At 38.5% G+C, this 18,336-nt stretch overlaps 1 protein-coding gene across 1 annotated transcript in view; it reads right to left on the bottom strand.

The window, feature by feature from the left end:
• The window catches only part of LOC140749310 (cell adhesion molecule Dscam2), a 206,061-nt gene that overhangs the window by 2,717 nt on the left and 185,008 nt on the right, over positions 1-18,336 (bottom strand). The window contains exons 10-36 of the mRNA XM_073082405.1: positions 13,696-13,849; positions 13,353-13,501; positions 11,364-11,454; positions 10,709-10,890; positions 10,436-10,581; positions 10,192-10,327; positions 9,566-9,685; positions 9,272-9,448; positions 8,736-8,880; positions 8,312-8,460; positions 7,879-8,080; positions 7,511-7,665; positions 7,359-7,429; positions 6,987-7,209; positions 6,590-6,717; positions 6,214-6,391; positions 5,664-5,790; positions 5,244-5,416; positions 4,637-4,816; positions 4,020-4,193; positions 3,302-3,487; positions 2,700-2,987; positions 2,080-2,218; positions 1,614-1,762; positions 995-1,162; positions 487-618; positions 193-322 (exon numbers count right to left, since the gene is read on the bottom strand). Of these exons, the coding sequence (XP_072938506.1) occupies positions 193-322; positions 487-618; positions 995-1,162; positions 1,614-1,762; positions 2,080-2,218; positions 2,700-2,987; positions 3,302-3,487; positions 4,020-4,193; positions 4,637-4,816; positions 5,244-5,416; positions 5,664-5,790; positions 6,214-6,391; positions 6,590-6,717; positions 6,987-7,209; positions 7,359-7,429; positions 7,511-7,665; positions 7,879-8,080; positions 8,312-8,460; positions 8,736-8,880; positions 9,272-9,448; positions 9,566-9,685; positions 10,192-10,327; positions 10,436-10,581; positions 10,709-10,890; positions 11,364-11,454; positions 13,353-13,501; positions 13,696-13,849 (4,252 nt within the window). The remainder of the gene's footprint in view (positions 1-192; positions 323-486; positions 619-994; positions 1,163-1,613; positions 1,763-2,079; positions 2,219-2,699; positions 2,988-3,301; positions 3,488-4,019; positions 4,194-4,636; positions 4,817-5,243; positions 5,417-5,663; positions 5,791-6,213; positions 6,392-6,589; positions 6,718-6,986; positions 7,210-7,358; positions 7,430-7,510; positions 7,666-7,878; positions 8,081-8,311; positions 8,461-8,735; positions 8,881-9,271; positions 9,449-9,565; positions 9,686-10,191; positions 10,328-10,435; positions 10,582-10,708; positions 10,891-11,363; positions 11,455-13,352; positions 13,502-13,695; positions 13,850-18,336) is intronic.

The following is an 18,336-nucleotide window of genomic DNA, read 5'->3' as shown; positions in this document are numbered from 1 at the left end:
CCTCCTTCAAAACTTAATTTTGTTTTTATATATATTTGAACCTGATGATAAAACAGACGTGCTACCTGATGGAAGGTAGTTAACGTCGCCTATGTACATTTGCGACACCAAAGGGCTCGCCAATACATCAGTGGCTTAAACTAAACTAACGTTATTGAAAGTATAAGTGTCTAATGTATATGGTGTGCTGACCTTGCGCCGGGCGGCGCGTGTCGTCGCGCGCGGCGTCGCTTGTCGTGCGGCCGCTCGGCGCGCGCCGACAGCGAGCGCGCATCGCCCGCTGACTCCGCGCTCGAGTCCGTTACCGCGCGAAACACCTCGTCTGAACAACGGAACATTACGCATTTTTAATCTTAGTGCATGAGAACATTACGCATTCGTCAAGATCAGCAACTAAAAAAAAAACAGTAAGTAACCAGAGCCACTACTTAATACAAACCAGACCCAAACCAAATCGGTAAAATCTATAATCATTTATATTCTTACCTTTAGCAGGAGCTATCGGCATCCTGTAAGATACGCTGGAGTTGCACTCGGCACACGGTGACCCGCTCGAGTCCGAGTCAGATTCCGTCCGGCGAACCATCAGCGTCATTGCTCGCGACAACGTGTACTCGTCTGGAAATATAAACTCCAATGTAATCGGTATTTCTGAACAATCGGAAAGGTTCGAGTTATTTTATACATTCATTAACGACGTTTATACCACGTTTATCTTATATAAGGATCTAAATTATTTTAGGCGGAAAAAGCATAAAGTAGATGCCAACATTATCAATTTATTGTAGAGAGGTGAAAATAATAACATAATGAATTATTTTATCCCTAGTTAATCAAAAACATATTTCGGTAGTTACAGAGTAAGGTGGAATTAATGTACGATTTTGAAGAGCTCCTTGTTATATATTTCGACAACTGCGTAGAAATAAGTTGTTTTGAAGACTTGCACCTAGTATTTCTGTTGTAAACATAATCGTGTATATTTTTTATTTACCAGAGTCAGCGGGCGACCTGTGCGTGTGCGTGTGGGGCGGCGCGGCGCTGAGCGGCGCGGGCTCGGCGCGGCCGAACGTGCGCAGCGTGCCGGCCGCGCTCGCCGCGCCCGCGTCGCTCGCGCCGCCCGCCATGCTGAACGTCGCGTACGGGCTGATCTCGTACATTTCTGTTAATACAAAAATAATTATAGTTTAAAAACTAAAAACCACGCTAAAATCTCACAAGGAAAATCGTTTATCCTGATTCCTGACGCTTACGATGAGGAGAAAGGGATAAAATTATTAAAATCGTGTATTATCATTGGTTCTTGATAATTGTTCAAAAATATAAATAAATCGGACCATTCAAAGTGGTAAAAATCAAGTTCAAAGATTCCGTTACATACATAGATACAACCCAAGCTAATAAAAGCGTGTTTAAAATTTACCGTCACCGTCTCGTTTTCTAATTAAAATCACTGTTCGATTCGATTACTTTGATGCGGATAGATTGCTTTATACGTTTTTGAAGAGGATAAAATTATAAGCTTACCTACCTATGGTCTTATAAATACACTTAAGATTTATACTTACATCCTTAAAACTTAATTAAATATAGAATATTGATTCTATATATACCTTGCTGTTCCTTTTTATTGGGATGCTTGATAGGTGATGAAGTATACACTTGCTGACAGTTTCGTCTATTATCTCGTTTCTCTACTGATTTATCCTCCTCCGACACTCCGCTCTGTTCGTAGCCTTTTCTAAAGCAGGACGCTGTCGAACTAAATATGTAAGTACGGTTATTTTCAAAAAAAAAATCTGCACTATTAATTCTTTCATATCTATACATAACATTTAAATCGCATCATCATTATTATTTAGAAAACCTGATATATAATTTTACTAAAAATAGAATTAAACAAAAATATAGTTTTATTTTAATTCTGGTGAAATCTAGTAGCCAGCAGTGAGTTGTAGGCAAGACATTCAAATATATAGCACTTTGTATTGAATCTCCTTAATTATAGGCAACATTTATACAATTAGCTGGATGAGTTGACTACATTGTATATTCGACAAATAAGCAACTCTCACTCACTTTCGCTTATAAGCGAGTGCGGCGAGCAGCAGCAGCGCGGTGAGCAGCGCCGCGGCGGCCGCCAGCAGCGCCGCGCCGCCGCCGCCCGCCGCCGCGCCCTCGCCGCCCGCCGGGAACTGCGCCGGCGCCGGGATCCGCTCTGAAATCACAACGATTTAGAGATATGTTCCAATTGTGGAAGCAAATTGTTCTTATTAAATAACATGTTCTAAAGTTATCGTGGTAATACTGTTACTTATAAAAAAATAATAACAAAGTTATCCACGCTCTGCTACAAGCGCATTCTAACCTACTTGGCCACATAGCACGAAGAAACCCAGACAACCTTCAGCTGGTTGTGGTAGGAAAGGTAGACGGACGAAGACCTAGATACCGATCACCTAGTCGATGGTCTGACACCATAAAATAAATTATGGGACTTCCACTAACAACTGCTCTCAGACAAGCTGAGTCTGAAGACAAGGTAGTATGGAAGCAGCTCTTCAGATCATCCACAGAGATCCACAAGAAACGACGAAGAAGAAGAAGACTGTTACTTTTTCATGCTAGACCTTTTCTTGAAGCAAATTGGCATTGTTTTGCACATAAACATGAATAAGTCACAAGTGACAAAACCTCACCTCCATCTTCAGTTAACGTGGAAAAGTAATACGTTCCAGTAGAAGTCCCCGCGGTGCTCGTTGCGACCACACGCAGATGGTACCACGTAGCCGAGGTCAGGCCACAGATAGTCATCGGATGTGGGTTGAGTTCCACCGTCTCCGATCTCCACGAGGTCTCTTCAAAAGCTCGCACGGACACCACGAACTGGCTGAGTGGACACCCGTTACTATCCCATGTCAGTAGATTTAGCCGTATACAGCTGCTATTGGTCGTGATCAAATGCTTTTCTGATGCTGGCTTTGAAGCTGTAAATACATTTTAAAGTGCTTATTAACTTTCGTTATTGAAGTATATATTTCTAAAGATGTATGTTGACAGTTTTCAAGAATCTATAGTGATATTCAGACGATAGATGGGTTAATCAACGTAACTTCACTGGTAAATAAAATTATTCTATATACTCACATTTCTTATCACAGAATTTATGTCTAACCCGAAAATTGTCCAATATACAAAGAATCCTACTTTGGAGTATATAAAACAGAAATGTTTGGCATAGTCTACTTCAATTTCGAAGCTTTCTTTTTATTAAATGGTTCTCGCAACGTCATAAACTTACGTCCCCCACTAGTGGAGGCAGCTAACACGTCGCTAGGCGGCGAGGCGCCCGCGCGGCTGACCGCTGTGAGCCGCAGCTTGTACGCGGCGCCGCACGCCAGCCGCCGCAACGCGTGCGCGCGCGCCGCGCCCGCCAGCCACGTCGACTGCCACGGGCCGTCGGCGCGCGCGTGTTCCAAGATGTAACCTGGAAAACGTTCGAAATTATATTATGGAAAACAGGAAACGGTTATGATATATGAACATAGTCTGCCGTTAGATGCCATTGTAGATTTTATAGATATCTATGTATAAAAGTATTTTTAAAGTAGGATATATGACAGTTTTATTTTTATTTTTTTTATATGACATTAACAAGCACTTAAAATTTCGATTAGTGCAAGATGGATGGATGTACGCTTTTTTATATTTCTAATACACTTCTTCATACACTTTTAGTACTAATCCGTTTGCCTTCAGATTTGTCGTCAATTAGTTCCTAAAAAAATATTTGAAGGTGGTAGAACCCTCTGTGGTTCGACTCCGGCGGCACCATCGCCACACCTATTTCTGCCTATTAACAGTAGTGTCATGCGCTGTGTTTTGGTTCGAAGAGTGTGGTAAGGGAGACATAGTTTTCCGAGGCGTTCCAGCTTAGTCCTCAGGGGTAGCGGCGCATCTGTGGTCGACCTCAGGTCTATTGACCTCAGGCAGGACAATTTGTAAATGCAATAACGTACTTTGAGCATCGGAAGCGTCCCAGGCGAGCATGAGCGCGGCGGGCGCGGCGGCGGCGAGGCGCAGGCGCGGGCGCGCGGCGCGGCGCAGCGCGCGCAGCTGCCACGCGCCGCGGTCCTCGCCCCACGGGTTGCGCGCCACGCACGTGTAGTTGTCCGCCAGGCTCGCTTCCAGCTCTGCCACGGTAATACAAGTGTTTAATAATGTGTACAGCTTGTTGCCTGTTGATATAGAAAATAAAAATCATTTCGTGAATCTGCATTTTAAACTGTCTTTCTCGATCATTGGATTACCAGTCTTTAAACCTAATTGGAAAACTCGAATTGAAAATATTTTATGTCCTTTACTGGCATACTTAGAAAAACGTAGGATATTACCAGCCCTCTCAAAGTTATTAATTTAATAGATATCTAAGCCAGGATTAGAAGTTAAAAAAATTTCAACCACTCATGTAGTCTTTGGTCCTTAAATATAGCCATACATTAGATCGACTGTGTTTTTAATTGTCGTTGTTTCCAAATCAGCTAGGCTTATTATATTGAAGCTTGAACACCGTGAAAACACTGACATAAATATAATATAAGTATAATGTAGCGTTATTTTCCCCTTTAAATCTTACTGGATATAATCAACCGATGCCCCTCCACCCGCAGCCTGGCGTCCGTGGCGGCGACGGGCGCGTGGCGGCGGCTCCAGGCCAGCAGCGGCGCGGGCGCGCCCGCCGCCCCGCACGGGATCGACACACGACTACCCTCCGCCGCTACTATTCGCCGAGGGAACGACCACAACTTCGCACCAGCTAGAAGAAACGGATTGTTATCGTCTGATTTACATCAGATAAGAATAAGATTCACGAGTTACACGTCGCATATAATAATACAATTTGCAGAAATTACACAATACAAGCTGTATATTAAACCAACGTTTTTTGCTAGAAGTATACTTCTTCGGTATCTATCTCAAGTAATGAGATTTCTTGGATTTTTTAGTTTTACGAACAAGCTGTTGATATGGATCTATAAGTTTTACAAACAAGCTGTGGATATGATCAACTAAGTATTATTTGTGAAATGTTAAATTTTGTGGTTACGTTTTATTGATTTAAGCGATATTTCATATTATATTACGGAAAAGTTCCTATCTTTTAAACCTGGACTTCCAGAATGGAAGCAGATATGGTATCATATTAATACCATTTATATATCAAATTAAGCTTATAAAAATACCTCTAGAGCTAGGTTTCTTGGCAACGATCAAGCTCATCTCGCCCTCCCCTGCAGCAGTGGCTGCCGTCACCCAGAATTCATACATCTGATGTTCTTGTAATCCTCGAATCTCCACGTGGTACTCCTCTTCATCAGACGTGTGGAGGATCATCATATGAGAATGCTGGCCGGTTCTGAAGAAGAATGCGTGTAAATAGTCATATATCTTGTTTTCTGCGGATTACAGTAATATTAGTAGTGGGCCGAAAACTTCAAATGCTATATTAATAATAATACCATAATTTAAATTCGAAATCATGGTATTGCTACAAAGTTGTTAAGGGTGGTGAAATAGTTGTACAGTTCAGAGCGCAATCATTACGAAAATAAGTTGAGATAGACGGATAGATAGAAGGCAGAGAAATAGATTTAAAAACTAACCTTTGTGGTCGGTTATACACGGTGTAATGCCTGATCTTGCCATTTTTCATCGCTGGAGCGAGCCAACTAACGATGATCGAGTCTTCTGAATTCGCTAACGCTTTTATATCGAGAGGAGGTCCAGGCACTAGGGTAAGGAGACATTTGTACAATGTATTAATGTTACTATAATCGAACCAGGAAATTAGTAAACGGTGTTCATTTCTAAACATACCAAATTTACACATAAAAATATGAGTAGGTACAGTAACTTTCTCCAGATCAACTAATCACCTTATCAGGCGAACAGTATTTCATTTTATTGCATCACCTAATGAGGAATTTAAAGGTTGTATCAAATTAACATTTGAAATTTAACGAAGTCATTTAGATATACTCAAAGTAAATAACTGAAAATTGTCATGTGACATACATTTCATCCATTGCATCAACTGCTTTGCCAGTAGCGAAACGACTTATTTTTTTCTCGAAATAATTATTCTACACTAAGACCTAATTAGTTAATTATAATCCAACTAATTAAGTACGGGACTACTATTGTCGCGAGTACCGTCATCGAGCGTGGCGCAGTGCACGTGCGCGTGCGGGCCGGCGCCGACGGCGGTGCGCGCGGCCACGTGCAGCGAGTAGTTGCCGGCGCGCAGCCCCGCCACCAGCGTCTCCGCGCCGCCCGCGCGCCGCCGCTCCCACACGCCCTCACCCTCCGACGTGCCAGCGGCGTCTACTGCCTGAAACAGTTAGATACTCTTTTGAAGAATCGTTCATAAGCGATACGTAGCGTTGTTTATTGTTCGTCTGCTACTTTTATATTATACATGAAAATAAAATATTAATAGCTATAGTTATATACGTCACCCAGAGGAAAAATCCCTCATTACTCAAAAAATATGTATTACATAACTTTTCGTAAAAAAAAATCGATGTACCTGATAACTTATTTCATAGCCAAGAAGAAGGCCACCTCGTGTTGTTGGTGGAGGTGGCTCCCACCAAACGCGAATTGACTGCGCTGATAAAGCTTCACAGCGAACGTGCTGAGGAGCTGCTTCTGGTACTGAAAAAAAGTTCATAATATTATGTAATTAGCTATTTAAAAATAACAATGGGATTTAATATTTCACGCAATGTATATATAGTTCAGTAAGTATACTCACTTATTGAACAATGTATTAAAATACATAGTTCAATAATTAAAGTAACTCTTTTGTACTATCTATAAGTAAGATCAGAAAAGTTTAAATCTTACGCAAACGAAAAAAATTCGAATGCATAAAATGCGTTAAATTTTAAACCAAAAGAAAACAATTATCAGGTATTAAATACCATCTTCCAGCGTGGTAGTAGCGAGTGGTGTGGAGGCCGGGCCCGCGCCGACCGCGTTGACCGCGCGCACGCGCACCTCGTACCGCGAGTGCGCGCGCAGCGCGGACAGGCGCGCGCGCGCCGCCGCCCAGCCCGCCACCGTCAGCGCGCGAGACACGTTCTCGCCGCGCCACCACACCGCGTACCCAACTAGTTCGCCGTTCCACGACTCTTGCGGCGGAGCCTGACCATACAATATACTTTATATTTTTTTGCAATTACATGCTAAGCAGTTAAGGAGGATATTTTTAAAAAATAGGTACAAATTGGAAATGAGGTTCAAAATGACGTATATGCTCAGCTATTTTAAGCCAAAAATGTATCTACAATTACCTGCCATTTTACAAGTAATTCTCCTGGTGCGTCTGCTTGAACTTCAACATTTCGTGGAGGCTCAGATGGAACTAAAAATAAGTAAGGTAATATTAAACGACCAAAATACTTTTTTGTCACAAAAATATTATATCTTTCAAGAAATCACTGACCTTCCTCTAAAGTCTGTACGATAACCGATTCGGAATACTCGCTGTCTCCAATATCGTTGACGGCTGCTAACCGCAACGCATAAGCAGTAGCAGGTCGTAATCCATCAACTCTATACTCGAGGATTTCTTCTGATTCCGGCTCTAATGATTCTTGCCTATAAACAAGGAAGATATTGTGAAATATAAGTAATTATGAACAGAAAATATGATTCAAGTAATAACGTCGTGCCGTTGTGTGTATTTCATTCAGACATTCAGTTTATTTCTAGAAGACTTTGTAACCAGTTTTGAATAAAAAAGTAGCAAAAAAGGAAAAAAATATAGTTTCAAATCATTAATACATTAATACTATGTGTAAATATATTAACCTATGAGTAATCAAGTCAGGCAGCAGCTCCCGCGTGGGCGCGTCGGTCCAGTCGGCAGTGCGTTGCGCGTCGCCCACCACGCGGTACTGCAGGCGGTACGCGCGCAGGCGGGCGTTGCCGTCGTAGCCGCGCCGCCACGCCAGCAGCGCCGCGCGGCCCTCGCGCTGGTGCACGACTAGACCGCGTGGCGCTTCGGGGAACTCTGAAGGCGAAGGCGAATCATTTAATTAGATTGCTACACCATAAGCTTTATTAAATAGATTTCCAATCAGTTCCCGTTGCATTCTATGATAAACAAACTTATAAATAAGGACCTCAAATAGGGTCTGGCAATGTCAGATAAAAAGATTTAATTACATTATGACTGTTGATAACAAAATCTTGTTTTAAGCAATACTTGTTTAACTACAACATTTTCATCAATTGAACAAACCTTGAACAGCTAGATATATTAGCAGTTCGTCTCGTCCATACGAATTTTCAGCACGACAGCGATATACCCCTGAATCACGTCGCTGAGCGTGGGCAATGGTCAGAGTTGAACTTGCTCCACTATCTGAACGCTTTTCTGACACTGATACCCTAAAATTATCGTCAAGAATTGTCATATTTTTATATCATAGGATTGGTAAATAGTGGAAAAATTATTGCTCATCTAATATAAATGGTTACTGTTTCGTGGTATATCCCAACAATAGTCATACATAGAACATGTATTTTAGATGATATCGGCATGAAATACATTAATATCACTCGTGATTAAAGTATATTTGCTTCAACTTGTTAATTCTGGCAAATATAGGTATAGGTGTGGCGATAATGGGATCTTTCATATCCTGAGGATTCAAAAATCTTACCTGTATGTAGTCAAATCAAGTCGTTGCATGTTATGAGTCCAATGGAGCTGAATCGGTGGATCCCCTCGCGCCTCACACATGAGTGAGGTGGAAGACGTGCGGCGGACTGACATGTTCCGGGAGGAGAACTCGAAGTGCGCTGGTTCTGGCCATGCAACAAATACATAATTCACAATCGAAAACGCATGCAAATCATAGTTATACTTGAGGATCTTTGGAATTTCAGGAGTAATAAGAAGTAGGAGGAATAAGCAAAGTTATAGATGGAACATTTGCAACATTGCCAAGCAATGCAATATTTGCATTTGAAGATTTACATATCTTGCAAGTACGCAATTAAGAAATGCCCACGTCGAATTAGGGAAAATCGCTACAAACTTAGCTTTTAATTTAAGTTATTTAATGTAAATTCGTAATTACATTCATAATTGATTTCGTTTGGTAGACTGCTTTGTCATCATCGGGACTCCATTAAGGCTTATTCTCTATATCCCTTTACTTAGCTACAGTATTCCACAAAATCATTGTACACTTACCATTGACAGACACGGTGATGACCTTCGACAGCCCGCGGCCCACGCCGTTGTCGGCGCGGCACATGTACTTGCCCTCGTGCGCGCGCTCCGCCGCCGGCGCCGTCAGCGACCCGTTGCTGAGCACCGTCAGCGGGACCTCCAGGCGGGACAGTGGCCTGAAGTCGGTTGTGCTCGAGCCTGTCACAGAACATGATCAAACATTTATATGGTGCAATAGTCACCAAATCTATATAAGTATAATACATACAATAAATGTGTGTAGGTTAAATAGGTGCATATTCAGTAATATCTTACTTTGTCCTTTCATCCAGGTTATCCTTGGTTCTGGGTATCCTTTGGTGACACAGTGCGCGAGAATCTGCGTACCAAGTAATGCCGATACATCTTGTGGCTCATAGACCCAGGAAGGTGCCACTGGAATGTAAAACCAATACTATAAAATATACGTTAATATCATATAAAATATACCCTTACGGCCTTATTAATAAAAAAAACGCATATTCCAACCTTAATCCATAGTTAAACCTGGACTAGTTAAACATAGAGTAAGAAAGAATTAACTTCGTTATAACAATGTCACTAATAAACATGGAGTAACCTCGGAATAACTATTCACTTCTTAGTCCAGGTTTATCGAATAAAATATAGGCAATTTATACTCAAATTTTAAAAGTAAAAAGAATGAGTCAATGAATGAATTCATGTATAAAAATGACAGTAACTTTCATTACGACTAGTTTTAAAGTTACGCTTGCTCTACTATCTATAATTCTACTCTTTCGGCCTATCTATCTATAATTATATAATAGCAGGCTATCTATAATTATACTCTTTCGGCCTTATTAATAAATGTGGATTATTAATAAGGCCGAAAGAGTATAATTATTATACACAATTTTATTTTGTTTTTCTATCCTTACCTTTCACAGCAAGTCGAGCGGTGTGATTAACTTCCGCCGCAGAGTTACTTGCCACACATGTGTACTCGCCACTGTGTTTTGAAGTCAGGTGCGAGAATATTAAGAAACTAAACTCGTCTAATGTTTTCTCTTCAACCTAAAAGAAAATATTTTTAAGCCAAATTGCCATGTTTTACATATGATTTATTATCCATTAGAGATAGCAAAATCTGTAGGTAGGTATATAGAAAATCAACCATCTTACCTGCAAGCCAGGTGGAATATGCTGTCCATCCTTGAGCCACGAGAAGTAGACAGGTTTATCTCCAGATGTGATCCCGCACAGAACTTGAATCGAACTTCCTTCTACTAGATCTTCTGGAAAGTAGAATCCAGCTATTTTTGGTGGATCTGCAAAGAAAATAAAACAAATGACTTTAAGTTCGCTGTGCATGTTTATAATGGCAGTGGACAAACCTTGCAAGGAGATGCTTCTAAGTTATATCCACGTTAACGTATGTTGCTAAAACGAACTCACTTCTCACAAAGATCTGCACATCCTTCTGGGCGTACTGGCCAGACGGTGCGGTGACCCTGCAGGAGTACATGCCGGCGTCAGCGGGCTCCGCCGGCCACAGCAGCAGCTCGCCGCCCAAACCGGACAGCGCGCGCCCGCCCGACGACGCCACGTCCAGGCCTCCACGCTGCCAGCGAATCTCACTAAGGATAGGAAAGTATGAGTTATAATTCACTAGTATTAGATAAACAGCTGTCATTCTACAAAATATTGCATCAATCACTGATTTTTAACTACCTTACAAAACGATTAACCTCTAATACGGTTTATTTTAAAACTATGTTATTATCTGACCATGAAAATATTTGTTATTTAATATTAAAGCACTATTTTTCACTTTTCTAAACAAAATTTATAAAGATCAAAGAAAATAAATAACCACTTTTTTTTAAGATTATTACGAATCCTAAACTAAATTAAACAAACTATAATATTAATAACTACTGCATAGTTTAGAGTACCTAAAAAAACTACGGACACGTGTAACTGTAAATATCTCTTAGAAATGACTATCTGGAAGTTTTATTTTCCATACTCTCCTTTGACCAACGAAGAGCTAAACAACCAAATAAAAACGAAACTTATAATCTTACTAAACAAATGCACCTCCATCAACCTGATTGGAAATCCGGAGTAGGGGCAGTAGATGGTGGTGTTGACACCGGCCACCACGCGCATCGGCCCGGTGTTGCGGATGGACGGGGGCCCTGCAACCAATAATAATATGTCAGTATGAGAAAAATAGAGAATTACAAAGTGGAGGAATTGAAAAACACTAGGTACATACACAAAAAGAAATTACTGTCAGCATCTTGGCTTTGTTAAAGACAACGATAAAAATTGTGACTGCGATAAATTGATAAAATCATCATCATCAACCCATTACTGTCCCACTGCTGGGCACGGGTCTCCTCTCAGAATGAGAAGGATTAGGCCATAGTCCACCGCGCTGGCCAAGTGCGTATTGGTAGACTTCACATACCTTTGAGATTTTTTTTTTTTTTTTATAAATCTCTCAGGTATGCAGGTTTCCTCACGATGTTTTCCTTCACCGTTTAAGCAAGTGATAATTAATTTATAATACGCACATAATTTTGAAAAATCAGTGCGTGCGTGCCTGGGATTTGAACCTCGGACCCCTCGATCGAGAGGCCGCGTTTCTTAACCACTAGGCTATCGCTGCTGCTAAAAAAAAAGAAATGAAAAAAAAGCATTTATTCATTTTTAGGGTCCCGTACCCAAAGGGTAAAAATGGAACCCTATTACTAAGACTCCGCTGTCTGTCCGTCTGTCCGTCTGTCCGTCTGTTACAGGGCTCTACCGCTTAAACCGTAATAGATAGACACTTGAATTTTTTACAATGTATATAGATCGTAGGCACCTATAACAACAAATACTAAAAATAAAAAAAAGATGAATATAAAAGGGGGTCCAAATACAAGAAATCAACACCCCTACGTTACCCGTAACGCCATCTTGTTCACTTTGGGTTAACTATATCAGATTATCAACGCACACACTGCACACGTATTGTCTGATTCATTATAAAATTTAACAACAAACTAAAACTTTATGAACTACACATATTTTAACAAACGCCCTATGAAAATAAGAAAACATTCGAGTTCAAACACGGCGATCAACAATAACATACATGTCGGAAATCGCGGTACTGAAGCGCTTCCGGAGCGCTAGCGCCATCTAGTGGCACTCGATAAAGTTAGTGTTGGAATGCGCCGGTGTGGGAACCGACCGGGCTTGCGAGCGAGACGAGACTAGACTTTACTGTTGGCGGTCGGCCGGTGCGGACACTAAAATTATCACGCGTTCCTCGAGCTACTTATACCTGCCTACCTAAGTTAATTCTAATCGAAGCAATTCCTGTTTTGTAATAATGACCACTGAAGCCCACAGAACAGATTACGATGAGCGATAAAGAACCACCAATTCCGAAATACATTAGTTAAATATGTTTTTTATTATTAGTTAATAAAGTCAGAAAGTTATTGATATATAATATTGACGATTATAAATCGGATTTATTTATTTTGCTAAGTAAATAAAATGATCAGTCGATATTTACCAGTAAGAATACACTTAATAAAAACGCCATCTTATGATGAAAGCTAGAACTAAAACGAATTCTCATTGAGTTACATTTAAAATTATTTTATTTATGATCTAAACGCCGTGAGCCGCGACCTGAATTGACCTGATCTATTTGGGTTTGATCTGCAGATCAAACTCTATAAAATAAAATGAATAAAATAGAGTAAATGTTTAAAAAAGTTATAGACACCTTCAGCTTTAATCTGCAAAGTATACACAAAAAATGTATATTTTTAAAAGTTTATTGACCTTGCGGATGCTCTTGCCGTTATCTGATCAGAATAATATTTTACACACTGTTTTAACCATCAAGACATCTTTTCGTCACTATTACATTTCCAAAAATAAAAAAAGGAATTTCGCTCCACCCTAATATATATATATATATATATATATATATATATATAATAAATAAATGTGAAAATATAAACGAGGCATGAAAAAAAATGTTCGTAAAGTACTCTCTAATAATCGGATTAAAGATAATAGTACATACCATACACATTAAGTCGCGTGGAGTGCTCGACCATTCCACGCGAGTTGTGCGCCCGACACGTGTACCGTCCACCGTCCTCCGGGCGAACTGATGTGATGTTCAGATAGCTCACCACATCTCCATTCGGGCTCATGAATTGTGATATGCTCCTGGATAAAATTAATACCAAAAATATAAATTTAGTAAAGTAAAATAGTTACCTTTTAAATTCAGGATTAAATTAGAATAGGTACGTAGGGTGTAGTGGCATAATATTTTATTGTCTTGAAATAATTTAAAATGGTCATTATGAACCTATGTATAGGATGATAAAACAAATTACCTTTGAAAAACTGTTATTTACCTTTGCTGTGTGTTGTGTTCTTCTACAGGTTGCATATCCAAAAGCCAGGTAAATCTTGGAGGCGGAGATCCGGACGCCGAGCAGTGAAGAGCTAAAGCAGGTCCAGGGTGTAAGGCTTGTTCGATGAAGGTGTAATGGAGTTCCGGTGCTGTATCTGAAATAGTCCAATTATTGTCATCATTATCAAGTATCCGTATAGTACAGAAGTAACGCAGAAGCATGTAGTTTACGTGGTGCTAAGTGGCCACTACCGCTCGTGCACATTTGCAATCACCCCCAAATAAAGTAAGTCCTATCTGAAGTCGGCCACATTCGCGGCGGCGTTGTTATCACTGAAGTCTAAGATGGAACACCTCAAACAAGTATGTCTCCATTATTAATTTAAACACAGCAGTCCTACACTGCTGATGTTGTTTCTATTACAATGTGATACGCATACGTTTGGATTCAAATTCCAAATTCTTAATAAGTTAAAGTTTAAGTAGAATCCACACCACTAAGTGCAAAATGTATTTTTAATTCTTCCAAACTTGTATGACCTTCGTTATATACTTTTTAAATTAATATAAGGCAAAGACTATCCAAATGTATCCTTATCACAAATATTTACCAATTTAAAATAAAAAAAACAGTACCAAAACACACATTGTAAAATCTGATCAGCATAGAATTAATTTCGCTATTAATTTGTTTAGGATTCAAATATCAACAAATATATTTTCCAACATCAAGTTCTAGTCAATACATTTTTAATCAAAATTCGAGATTCGTACGATAGAACACGTTTCGTTATGAATTCTATTATCTGATAAATAGGATTCAATTTTAATAAAACCCTGAGTACTCCACTTCTATAATAATGAGTGGCCAATGAAAATAAAGTGGATAGTAATAAAGAACACAATGATACTTGTATTGTAACGGATTTTTCAGTAAATTTTCAACTGGCTATCGACAGGTACTATTGTTAGTAGTATTTCGTGAAGGACATGAACTATTTTGGTATCAAATAACTGCTATTAAAAGTCACATATTTAATACACCAAGTTTACAAACTGCTTTCTAGAAAGTTTTTATTTTTTAACGAACAATTACTGTAACTTAATATACTGATTTTCTTGACAAAGATCACAATATGTTTCAAGTGGCTCCTATTCCATTTATTTAAACCTTGTTTCATTGTAACGACTAGCGACCCATTGAATCATTTAAATACATTCTACCGCACATAATGGGAAAGGACATAAAGCATCCCATTAATCAGCAACGTCAAAACAGAATCCAATCAACGCTGCGGAATTCGGCGCAAACAAAGAGGACGTATGGGGACCGTTCATCACACGACGGATCATATGAGATGAGCTGACGAATATATTATCTTTTAACAAGCATTTGGACCTTTTCACTAGTAAATGTTATTATTCTGAATTGTCCAGCTCAACTTGATTTAAGCATGGTATAATTATTATTGTCAAACAGTATGCCCAATATCATGATACATTATTTACTCAGCAAGGTTAGAAATCAAATCAAATCAAAATCAAATAAATTTTTTTATTCAAAATAGGTTCTTTACAGAGCACTTTTTGAATGTCAATACAACTACCACCACTTCACAAGGTGTTTCGTTATGGAGAAGAAGCGGCGAAAGAAATTCCATAACACACATCTTTTAAAAAAAATGTTTTTGACAATATCAACTTAACGTAATGGTACATGTGGAGCTGGAGCTAATTCAGACCACACCGTTTTGTCAGTCAAATAATCACTTACTTTATAGTACGCTTTTTTACATAGCGTTAGTTTAACGACACGTTTGAACTTTTTTTCTGTGAGATTCAAAATGTGGTCGGGTATTTTATTGTAGTAGCGAATACAGTTGCCCATGAAAGATCTAGCCACCTTACATAATCCATGTTTAGAAATTGCTAATTTATTTCTATTTCTGGTATTAAAGTTATGGTGGTTACTATTTTTTTCAAACATATCAGTGTGTTTTCTTACATACATAATATTTTCATAAATATATTGACTATGCACCGTCAATATATTAATTGTGGGAAACAGTTCTTTTAGGGATTCACCACGCCGCAGACTATATATTGACCTTATTGCTCTTTTTTGAATAGTAAATATAGAGTCTATGTCAGCAGCACTACCCCACAGTAGAATGCCATAAGACATAATGCTGTGAAAGTAACTGAAATAGACAAGTCTGGCAGTGGGGACGTCTGTTAACTGTCTAATTCTTCTGACTGCAAAAGCTGCAATACTAAGTCTGCTGAACAAAGCAGAGATGTGGGGACCCAACTGGAGTTTAGAATCAATGGTTATCCTCAAGAAAACAGTTTCATTGACGAATTGCAAAGTCTCACCATTTAGAGCGACATTCATCCCCGTACTCCTTACATTTGGTAGCATAAATTTAATACATTTAGTTTTATTAGAATTCAAGAGTAGGTTGTTTGCATCAAACCAGTTCTAAATCAAGCAAAATTCTTATAAAAAATTAATTAGAATGTATTTTTAGATGAATAACAAGGATTAGGCATAAGGTCAGTTATGTCGACTAATACGGATAAATTTATTATAGAAGATAGATATTCGTTTCTTATATGAAGTAGATAAGGTAATTTAAAATAATATACCAAGTTATACTTGTTTTAAAATCAATTACAACGTATTTTATGCAAGCTCAATTATTTATCACAACAAATTTTGTTAAAGAGTTATTACCTTGCAAATGACTCGCATAGACTTTGCAGGGATTCGCATAGATATTACCCTACCTACAATGAGAACAAGGATACCTGCCACCAATTAGTCCTAAACTAAAGCACGTCACATTACCATGATGAGCACAATGGCGCTGGAGTTATGAGCTTCTGAATTACGAACGGAACGCTTGTGAGAACTTTATTACGAACGTTGTGCCGGACGTTGTGACAGGCGATATGTTAGGGTGTGGGCCGAGTGAGGAGCCGCAAGCGATCTTTGACGAATCTTCAATTTCTCATATAATGAAAAAAGCATTAAAAAATCTCGCTTTATTTTTTTTTCAAAACGGTGTAATTTTGAATATTTTTTGTATTTATTTTTGATTAAATAGAGATTTACATTACATTTTTATTTTCAGTGACAATAACAAAACTATCTGCGTAAGATTAAACGAGTACTTCTCATTTAATTGTGTAGTTAATATTATGTGGTTGATATCCCATAAAAATCCTATATAAGAAACCGTATAATTCCCATAAAAGCAGATAAAAATCTATATCAATTGCGTTTATAAGCTACCATGAATTTTCCACTAGAATCAAGGCTTTTTCACGACAACGAAAACATTTCTTCAATAGAGCTTCCTACTGCCATGATATTAAAAGAAATACCTTATCAAAACAGCAGTACAATTGAATTGATTCGTATACCAGACGCAAACACCATAAGCTTTCTGTGAGGAACTATTTTTCCATTACATGTCTCAGGAAATAACAACGGTATTATTCATTCGAATCAATCGTTTTTCTCCGGGGAGTCGTATTATGAACTTATCCTTTTTTATTGGTCGAGGATCGAAGGTTGGGTTCATACTGGCTCTCATTATCGTGGTAGAAGAAATATATTTTATTTAACCTTTTTCCTTCCATTGTTCGTTTCTCTGCCAATTCAATATCTTCAACATCAAATAAACAAAATAAAAGTGTCCGTCTGTGAATTTGAAATAGAAACTAATAAATAGATAGTGTTATATGGACGTTAAATCTTTAGAGGTAGGTAATTTATGTAGGTATGTAAAAAATCTTTGTTTTTATTTATTTTTGTTTTCCTCCGCGCTAATATACTAAATGGCTGAACACGAAATTAGCAGGTATAGGACTTTGCATAATTAAATTAAGTTTATTTTTAAACCGAAAATTGGAAGTTTTCTGTGACAAATTTTAAAATTTGAAAAACATTTAAGTTTATTACATATTTTTTAATTTCAGAACATTTACGTTTCGCTTATCATTTTTAAATTATCATAGAGTAAACAAAACATTTGCAGCAATGGATAAGGGTAATCTTATCTAATAAGCAATATTTTTGTACCCACTATATTAATGCCTACAGTATATATATAATAGTACATAAATAACATGAACTCATACAAAATTACAATTTAGGAACGATTTCTTTAAGTAAAGAAATAAAGTAAGTATTCTTGTATTTCCAGAGATCCGGTTTCACTTGCAATAAAGTGTTATTTGTTTAAAATGTTGAATTTCCTGTGATACTTGCGCCGTCCCGCGGCTGGCGCGCTGCCCGCTCGCAACATTAAATCTTCGCGAGTGTACACGGATTTTTGAACGTTTATAGCCATTTATAGCGCTTTGTGCAGCGTCTATTGAATTATTTTGACATTACCATCAGTGTGAAGTTATTTTTATGATATCATGGACGTGTCATGTTAAATGGTATTTGTAGTTTACGTCCTCGCTATTCTTACAGACTCTACCCGAACTTTATCTTCGACGTTATTTATGTCAAACTTTAGCAAATCGGTGAAGTTCTCGGTGGCGCATATAAATATTAATAAAATACCTTGTTTCACATATGTTTTCTATACGTGACTTAATTACCACGGTTCAAGGATACCTTATG

This window comes from Epargyreus clarus, unplaced genomic scaffold (assembly GCF_041222505.1).
Source record: "Epargyreus clarus isolate Ecla_fem2 unplaced genomic scaffold, WU_Ecla_fem_2.2 ptg000003l, whole genome shotgun sequence".
Taxonomy (NCBI): Eukaryota; Metazoa; Arthropoda; class Insecta; order Lepidoptera; family Hesperiidae; genus Epargyreus; species Epargyreus clarus.
The sequence above is the reverse complement of the archived record's forward strand: the minus strand, read 5'-3'. Positions and strand labels throughout refer to the sequence as shown.